The sequence below is a fragment of the Rutidosis leptorrhynchoides genome, chromosome 1 (genome assembly GCF_046630445.1).
Source record: "Rutidosis leptorrhynchoides isolate AG116_Rl617_1_P2 chromosome 1, CSIRO_AGI_Rlap_v1, whole genome shotgun sequence".
Classification (NCBI taxonomy): Eukaryota; Viridiplantae; Streptophyta; class Magnoliopsida; order Asterales; family Asteraceae; genus Rutidosis; species Rutidosis leptorrhynchoides.
Genome location: NC_092333.1, coordinates 519,949,845 through 519,959,778, shown reverse-complemented (window position 1 = coordinate 519,959,778; position 9,934 = coordinate 519,949,845). Strand labels below are relative to the sequence as shown.

The window sequence follows — 9,934 nt, the reverse complement described above, 5'->3', positions numbered from 1 at the left end:
GACTGACATCATATCTTCAAGTCCAAGTCACCATTTATAGGTCACCACTCTTAGGCCCCTCGATCACGATTGACACCCTCTCTCTGGGTCAAAGCCACCACTTCGAGTTGTAAGAATTCGATGGGTTGATGTTATACCATTTTTATAATATTAATTGTATAAATCGGAGAAGATTCGAAACTCACTTTGAGACGTACCGCAGGTAAACCGGGACTAGCCATAATAAGTCAAGTGTAGAGCTCATTTTGATAATTCAATTCAAAGGAGAATGGAACACAATGACTTATAAACCACCACCCACAATTTAATGTTAGTCGATGTGAGATTTTAATCATTACATTATTCGACCCTTAAAGAGAAAATGCCCTCTTTGGTCACAATTATATTGATCACGGTTGACACCATCCCTTCGGGTCTAAGCCCCCACTCTATAGAACACCAATCGGAGAAGATCCGGAACTCACCTTGAGACGTACCGGAGGTGAATCCGAACTAGCCATAAGCCGAGTATAAAACTCAGACTCAAAAGCTAGCATGAAGAAGAAGAAACACTTTAACTTATAAACTACCACACACGTATTAATGTTGGCAGATGTGGGATTTTACTCATTATAATGCTCCACCCTTAAAAAGTAAACTTTCTCATTAGTCACACAGATATGTTGGTCACGATTGACACCCTCTTTCCGCATTCAAGTCACTCCATAGTCCATTAGTTCGAGGCCTCGTTGATCCGGGCTATGTTGGTCACGGTTGACACCTTCATTATGAGTTCAAACCACCACTCCGAGGTGTTAGAAGTATAAAGATGTGTTGCTTTGATACCATTTATCATGCATTAATGAAAACTCTAGTTTATCTAAACATCTAAAAATTATTATCTTCTGAATTAATTAAATCGTAATATATGTTAAATGTATGACATTACAGCTCTAAAATAAATGAAAACAGTCTATTTAAAGCATACTTACGTGTCAATTTATTCCCAATGACAGATCTAGTAGTTATCATCACGTGAAACAAACATAAAAGTATTGCAGTTATTGAGATCCCCATTCTGTAATCATCAAGGCAATTAAATTTACAAACAAAGCAAGGAATCACAAACACTTGAGTGTGAGCAAATCACGGTCGCCAATGAGACTCGCTCACTTTTGTAGGTCCAAAATTAAACACTCCCAACTCATTTATCGCCCGATTTTATGTTCTTTTAACATGGTATATGCTTTCCTACTTGTTTCCAATTATGTTGCATAAATAGCCTTCAAACGTATTAACTTTCTACTTGTGTGTTTTGTTGACGTAAATTTGAAAATGACAAGTCAAAAACGGTCTTGTTTGTTCTTTGACACACAAAAAATCACTTCATTCGTCTTTCTTTATGTTATTTGTTTGTCTACTATAGCGCATACTCAAGTCGGCGCTCGCGGTGCTGGTCGTACTAAGAACATATTCATTGATGGTAAGTTGCTCGAATGCTTGTCTAGAATTTCGTTCAGTAAAACTAGATAATATACACCAAAGGAATTATAGTCTAGCGATATCACCCTATGTAAATTTACACGAATAATGTTTTAAACAAGACTCGAACCCATGACCTCTAGGTCAGAGGAGCTCCTCGATACCACTAGATCAAAGGCCTTTTGGTATATATTATATATTATTATTATTATTCTTTGCATTATCTTTCATATTGTATATATGTTTGTTCATATTAGGTTCTCTTCCAAATGGCAACTTCGAACAAGCACCAAGTCCTTCACACCTCAAGAAAACGGTGATCATAGGGAAATACTCGTTACCCAAATGGGAAATTTCGGGCTTGGTGGAGTACGTCACTGGCGGGCCCCAACCAAATGGGTTCTACTTTGCGATCCCACGTGGAGCCCACGCAGCAAGGCTTGGTAAAGAAGCGAATATATCCCAATATATCACCTTGAGAGTGGGCGAAGATTACTCACTCACATTCGCTGCCACAAGGACGTGTGCTCAAGAGGAGGTCCTAAGGATCTCAGCCTCGGGTTGGTCTGACGACCTACCGATTCAAACCGTGTATAGTAGTGATGGTGGAGATACTTACGCTTTTGCTTTTAAGGCTACTACAAGTAGGACCAAAATCACATTTCACAACCCTGGCGTTCAAGAGGATCCTGCCTGTGGGCCCCTTTTGGATGCTGTTGCAATCAAAGAGATGTGTCCTCTAAGATACACAAAAGGTAAAACACCAAATATTCATATATGTTATAATTCAGTAGGCTTATAACTACCTTTAGTGGTTTGATTCTTGATGTTATAATTCAGTAGGCTTATAACTACCTTTAGTGGTTTGATTCTTGATGTTATAATTCAGTAGGCTTATAACTACCTTTAGTGGTTTGATTCTTGATGTTATAATTCAGTAGGCTTATAACTACCTTTAGTGGTTTGATTCTTGATGTTATAATTCAGTAGGCTTATAACTACCTTTAGTGATTTGATTCTTGATTTAGAATACTAATAATGAAGTGTAAGAACAAAGATGATAATGGAGAGAAAGAAAGAAACACTTTGTAAGTGTGAGAATTGGTGCAAGTTTAATGCTTGCATTCATGAGTATTTATAGCCTAAAATCTCAATATAAAAATACATACTTTGTGTACCAAAATTGACTATATGTATACACCAAAATTGACTATCCATATCTATATTATTATTATTATTATAACACTCCCCCTTGGATAGCAATTTTATTTTGTTGAAGATCAACTATAAATTACTGCCTCGTTAAAAACCTTGCTAAAGAAAACCCAGTGGGAAAAAACTTTAGCTAAGGGAAAAAGAGTGCAGCATGGAGTTGACTCCCCCTCAAGTAGACATCGCTTCAGCTGTTACATCTTTTGAACATGTCTCATGCCAATGTTATGAACGTGTATTCTGAAAATAGCAGTTGGAAGTGCTTTCGTGAAAAGATCAGCAGAGTTTTTGCTAGATTGCACATATCTCATTTCAATCTGGTTGTCCTTAATGAGATTTTGAGTGTATGAGAAGAATCTAGGTGGTATGTGTTTTGTTCGGTCACTTTTGATATACCCTTCTTTCATCTGTGCTATGCAAGCTGCATTATCTTCATAGATAGTTGTTGGACTTTTATCGCGTTCTAGTCCACAAGAATCAGTAATGAGTTGTGTCATTGATCTCAACCAAAAACATTCTCGAGTAGCTTCATGTAATGCAATCACTTCGGCATGATTTGACGATGTAGCAACAAGTGTTTGTTTTTGAGAACGCCATGATATTGCAGTACCTCCATTTAGGAATACATATCCAGTTTGAGATTTAGCTTTATGTGGATCAGATAAATAACCTGCATCTGCATAACCAACCAAATCTTGTTTTGATTCGTTAGAATAAAATAATCCTAAATCAGTAGTTCCTCGAAGGTATCGAAATATGTGTTTGATCCCATTCCAGTGTCTTTTGGCAGGAGCAGAGCTGAACCTAGCCAACAAATTAACTGCAAAAGAAATGTCAGGTCTTGTACAATTTGTAAGATACATAAGAGCTCCAATTGCACTAAGATATGGTACTTCTGGTCCAAGAATGTCTTCTTGATCTTCACATGGACGAAATGGATCAGCTTCAACATTGAGTGATCTAACAACCATAGGAGTACTTAATGGTTTTGCCTTGTCCATATTGAAACGTTTCAAAATCTTTTCAGTATATGTTGTTTGATGTACAAGTAAACCATTAGGCATATGCTCAATTTGTAAACCAAGGCAATACTTGGTTTTTCCGAGATCTTTCATTTCAAATTCTTTCTTTAGAAGTTGAATGGCTTCATGGATCTCTTTATTTGTACCTATGATGTTAAGATCATCAACATAAACAGCTATGATCACATATCCGGATGTTGTTTTCTTAATGAAAACACAAGGGCAAGTAAGATTATTTGTATACCCTTTGCTTATCAAGTAATCACTTAATCGGTTATACCACATACGTCCCGATTGTTTTAACCCATATAAAGATCTTTGTAATTTAATCGAATACATTTCTTTGGGTTTTGCATTTGATGCTTCTGGTACCTTAAATCCTTCAGGTATCTTCATATATATATCACTATCAAGTGATCCATATAGATAAGCAGTCACAACATCCATGAGATGCATTTCTAAATTTTTAGAAACTGCCAGACTGATTAAGTACCTAAAAGTAATTGCATCCATAACAGGAGAATAAGTTTCTTCATAATCAATTCCCGGTCTTTGAGAAAAACCTTGAGCTACAAGTCTAGCTTTATACCTTGTAACTTCATTTTTCTCATTTCTTTTTCGGACAAAAATCCATCTGTATCCTACAGGTTTCACATCTTTAGGAGTGAGAATGATGGATCCGAAAACTTTTCTTTTATTGAGTGATTCTAATTCAGCTAGTATTGCTTCTTTCCATTGAGCCCAATCATGTCTATTTTGACATTCAACCATAGATGTTGGTTCTGGATCATCATCATTATTCATGATGTCATATGCAACATTAAATGAAAATTTCTCATCAAGATTTTTCATTTCATTTCGGTTCCATAATATTTTTGAATATGCATAATTGATTGCAATTTCTGTATTGATATCATCAATCTCCTCTGCAGTAGGAGTACTGATTTGTGGTTCTTCTTGAACACTTTCTTTTACTTCATTATCAGCTGATTTTCTTTTTCGAGGATTTTTATCCTTTGAACCGATTGGTCTTCCACGTTTCTGACGTGGCAAAGATTCATGAGTGACGTTATTGCCAGCTTTTGGAATTTCAATTCGAGCTGGAGTATTTACTGCTGGTATATATGATTTTGTCACCGTTTTTGTATCTGTAAATGCATCAGGCAATTGATTTGCAAGTTCTTGTATATGCATTATCTTTTGAACTTCTGTCTCGCATTCTTTTGTGCGAGGATCAAGATACTTTAATTGAGGTTCACACCATGAAACATCATTTTCTTTATTTTTCATTTCTCCCCCTAATCTAGGGAACAATGTTTCATTAAAATGACAATCAGCAAAACGTGCTGTAAAAACGTCACCTGTCATAGGTTCAATATACCTTAATATTGAAGATGTTTCATATCCAACATATATTCCCAACCTCCTTTGAGGACCCATTTTTGTACGTTGTGGTGTCGCAATTGGAACATACACTGCACAACCAAATGTTCTAAGATGGGAAATATTTGGCTCTTGACCAAAAGCAAGTTGTAGGGGGGAATATTTATGACTTGCACTTGGTCTGATGCGAATCAATGCAGCAGCATGTAAAATTGCATGACCCCATATAGATACAGGGAGTTTTGTTCTCATTATCAATGGTCTAGCGATTAACTGTAAACGTTTAATCAATGACTCGGCTAAACCATTTTGTGTATGCACATGAGCAACAGAATGTTCAACAACAATTCCTATAGACATGCAATAGTCATTAAATGCTTGAGATGTAAATTCACCAGCATTATCAAGTCTCACCCTTTTAATGGTGTAATCAGGAAAATGAGCTCTCAATTTAATAATTTGGGCAAGAAATTTTGCAAATGCCACATTACGGCTTGATAACAGACAAACATGAGACCATCTGCTAGATGCGTCTATTAGAACCATGAAATATCTAAATGGTCCACATGGTGGATGAATTGGTCCACATATATCACCTTGAATTCTTTCAAGAAACATTGGTGATTCTTTCTCAACCTTAAGTGGTGAGGGTCTAGTTATCAATTTTCCAAGAGAGCAAGATGTACATGGAACCATTGTATCATGATGGATTTTTCTATCCTTTAGTGGATGTCCATGAGTACATTCAATAATCCTTTTCATCATTGTTGATCCTGGATGGCCTAATCTGTTATGCCATAAACTTAATACACCAGGATCAATATATTTTTCGTTAACTACCATATGTATTTCTGGTACATTTATATGTGTATAATGTAATCCAGAACTAAGTCTTGGCAGTTTTTCAACCACATGACTCTTGTCAGTGATACTTAAATATTTCTCATTTTCTGTTGTCACTGACTGATAATCATACCCGTTAAGGTATATGTCGGAGAAACTCAATAAATTTCTGCTTGACTTGGGAGAAAATAAGGCATCATTTATTAAAAATTTTGTACCATTTGGTAGTATGAAATTTGCCTTTCCTATCCCTTTTATCAAGTTAGCAGGTCCTGATATTGTATGTATAGTTCCTTCCGTTGGTTTTAGATCAATAAAATATTTCTCGGATTTAAGTATAGTGTGTGTAGTTTCACTGTCTGCTATACAGAGATCTCCACCACTTGATTGATGTTGTATTCCAGCAAAATTCATATTGAACTTCATATATAAGAAATAAATAGTGAGTACATTAATATTACACAATATTTTAAACGCAAATAGATAGTACTGAAACATTTAGCAAACATAATGACAAAGACAGACGATATTAAATCGTTTATTTTTCAAAAGACACACAACTTAAACATTCAAGAAATCTTCATATAAATCAGATGGTTTCTCAGTGACTGTTGGATCAATATTATCCACAAAATTTACTTCCTTTTCTTTACCTTTCAGCGAATCCTGATACATCTTAACAAGATGTTTAGATGTTCGGCAAGTATTAGCCCAGTGGCCCATTCTACCACATCTGTAGCAAGATTCTTCAGAATTTTTAGAAGAATTTTCTTCAACATCTTGTTTAATGGGCTTGTTTTGTGGTTGATATTTATATTTTCGTGGATTACTATTTCTTTGACCACCACGGCCACGACCACGACCACGTCCACGCCCATTACCATTACCATAAGGATGGTTTCTACCATAGTTATGGCTTTTGGCATGATGATGGTGATGGTTATTATAACCACGACCTTGCCCGCGTCCTTGTCCCTGTTTATAATTATTTGCAGTATTTGCTTCAGGGATTGCAAGTGTACCAGTAGGACGGGATTGCTGATTTTTCATTAATAGCTCATCATTTTGCTCTGCAACTAAGAGATATGAATTAAGTTCAGGATATGTTTTGAACTTTAGCATTCTCAAATTTCTTTGCACTGTGATGTTTGCAGCATTCATTGTGGAGAAAGTTTTCTCCATCATGTCTGCATCACTAATTTCATGTCCACAGAATTTAAGTTGTGAACATGTATTATACAGAGCTGAGCTGTATTCATTTACTTTCTTAAAGTCTTGGAACCTTAATGTTCTCCATTGTTCCATTGCAGCTGGAAGTAAAATTTCTCTTTGATTATTGAATCTGCTTTTGAGACCTTCCCATAAAACATGGGGATCTTCTACAGTCACATAATTATTTTGTAAGCATTCATCAATATGTTGATGAATAAAGCAACATGCCGTAGCTTGTTCTTTTTCAGAACAAGTGTTGTTTTCATTTATGGTTTCAAGAATGCCCATTGATTTAAGATGCATTTTTACTTTTATAACCCATGGCATGTAGTTGTTTCCAGTTGATTCTAAAGGAGTAAATTTAAGCTTTTCCAGATTCGACATTTTCTATTATCAAAAATTAAAACAAACATCATGATAAATTAGAGTCAATTTATATTCATAAGTATATAAACATTAAACATAAATTTAATATAACATAAATGATAAGTAGGTGACAGTGTCGACCATGTGTAAGCAATCATAAATAAATGTTATATAACAAAAATATAAATATTAGTAAACATAAATGAAAATTTGGCGACAGTGTCGACCATATATTTTTTCAGGTGGTATAACCGACCTATATCATTCTGGTGGTATAACCGACCATATATCATTTTGGTGGTATAACCGACCATATATCATTTTGGTGGTATAACCGACCATATATCATCTTGGTGGCAGAGCCAACCATATTTAGTATTAAGATTATCGTGCTGATAACGTGTTATAATTCAGTAGGCTTATAACTACCTTTAGTGGTTTGATTCTTGATGTTATAATTCAGTAGGCTTATAACTACCTTTAGTGGTTTGATTCTTGATGTTATAATTCAGTAGGCTTATAACTACCTTTAGTGGTTTGATTCTTGATGTTATAATTCAGTAGGCTTATAACTACCTTTAGTGGTTTGATTCTTGATGTTATAATTCAGTAGGCTTATAACTACCTTTAGTGATTTGATTCTTGATTTAGAATACTAATAATGAAGTGTAAGAACAAAGATGATAATGGAGAGAAAGAAAGAAACACTTTGTAAGTGTGAGAATTGGTGCAAGTTTAATGCTTGCATTCATGAGTATTTATAGCCTAAAATCTCAATATAAAAATACATACTTTGTGTACCAAAATTGACTATATGTATACACCAAAATTGACTATCCATATCTATATTATTATTATTATTATAACAATATAATAAATTTTATTTCCGGCCTGTTATTAAACTCCTAATGTGTTTATCTTCATTATTTTTTTAAGGAATTTGCTAACGACAACCTTTAGGGTTGTCGTTAATATCCATAAAAACATTGTACAAGTTTTTTACGCACCTTAACGACAGCCCTAAGGGCTGTCGTTAGCATTTTTTTAACCAATTATCAATTAGATAAATTCAATCAAACATACCTTGAATATAAGAGTAAAAATGACATTTGCCAAACATATTCTAAATCCAACAAAAATTCTACCGTTCGGACGGAGGGAATATGAAATACCTTTTTAGTTTTTACCTAATGGTTAATTTTAAAATGTAGGGAACTTGGTGAAAAACGGAGGTTTCGAAAACGGCCCACACGTGTTCAAAAACTACTCGACCGGAGTTCTTATCCTACCCAATAGGGATGACATAGTTTCGTCATTACCCGGATGGATTGTTGAATCGCTCAAACCAGCTAAATACATCGACTCCAAACACTTCGCGGTACCAAAGGGCCTTGCGGCTATTGAGTTAGTAGGAGGTCGAGAAACTGCAATCGCACAGATCATCCGCACAATGCCTAACAAAGTCTATATGTTGTCATTCATCATTGGAGATGCAAAGAACGATTGCCATGGATCGATGATGGTGGAGGCGTTTGCAGGAAAAGATACACTAAAAGCGAAGTACGAATCTCAAGGAAAAGGTGGTTCTAAAATTGCACGTCTTAAGTTTACAGCCGTTTCGAGCAGGACTAGACTTACATTCTACAGTTCGTTTTACCACACGAAGCTTAACGATTATGGACACTTTTGTGGCCCGATCTTGGATAATGTCAGGGTTTGGCTTGCGTAAAAACAAGTGATGAACTCTACGAAAGGATGAAGACGACATCAAATTGGTTTTCTTGCATATTGTTTCTTTATGTAACCTTTTTATATTAATATGTAACAACTAGATTCAACAGAAGTATACTTTTAGTTCAAGTATGATCAGTGAGGTTATAAACTAAACACATTGTTGTATATCATAGATGAATAAATTCATGCAAGTAATACCACTCAAGTTCTTGTTACAATCTTACCCGGTATATCTTCATTATCAAGGTTTCTGCTTATCATCTCTACTTACGCTATATGAAAACAATCAAAACTTCACTTAGAGCTTGTTTACCTTCTACTCAATTATCTGTTTCTGTACAGCTCTTAATTCAATAAGTAAAATTGTTGTTTCGTTGTCACTTAATATAGAAAAAATAAACACCCCCTCAAATGCATTATAATTTTTTCTATTTAACAAAAAGTAGCTTAATTACAAAAGAAGTCTATGTTCCTTTCAAAACTCCACATTGTTTGGATCCTTTTCGTGTGTTAATATATAATCATTGTCGCTCGTTAAAGAAAACTTCCATCCAAAGACAAGTCCAGATACAGAGCCAGTTATATTGATGCATTACACAAATCATATAATTTCCTTGATAATTGATAAAGTACCGAAATAACTTCTCTAGAAACCTACAGCAGCCAGATCCTAGTAAAGGAGTCACATAAATTTCACTTAA

General features: G+C 35.0%; 1 protein-coding gene across 1 annotated transcript; it reads left to right on the top strand.

The window, feature by feature from the left end:
* Positions 1-1,314: 1,314 nt before the first annotated feature.
* LOC139841748 (protein TEEBE-like) lies at positions 1,315-9,228 on the top strand. Its single transcript, XM_071831956.1, has 3 exons — positions 1,315-1,462; positions 1,605-2,216; positions 8,711-9,228. Exons 1-3 carry the CDS (start codon positions 1,315-1,317, stop codon positions 9,226-9,228), a joined length of 1,278 nt encoding a protein of 425 aa, XP_071688057.1.
* Positions 9,229-9,934: the final 706 nt, after the last annotated feature.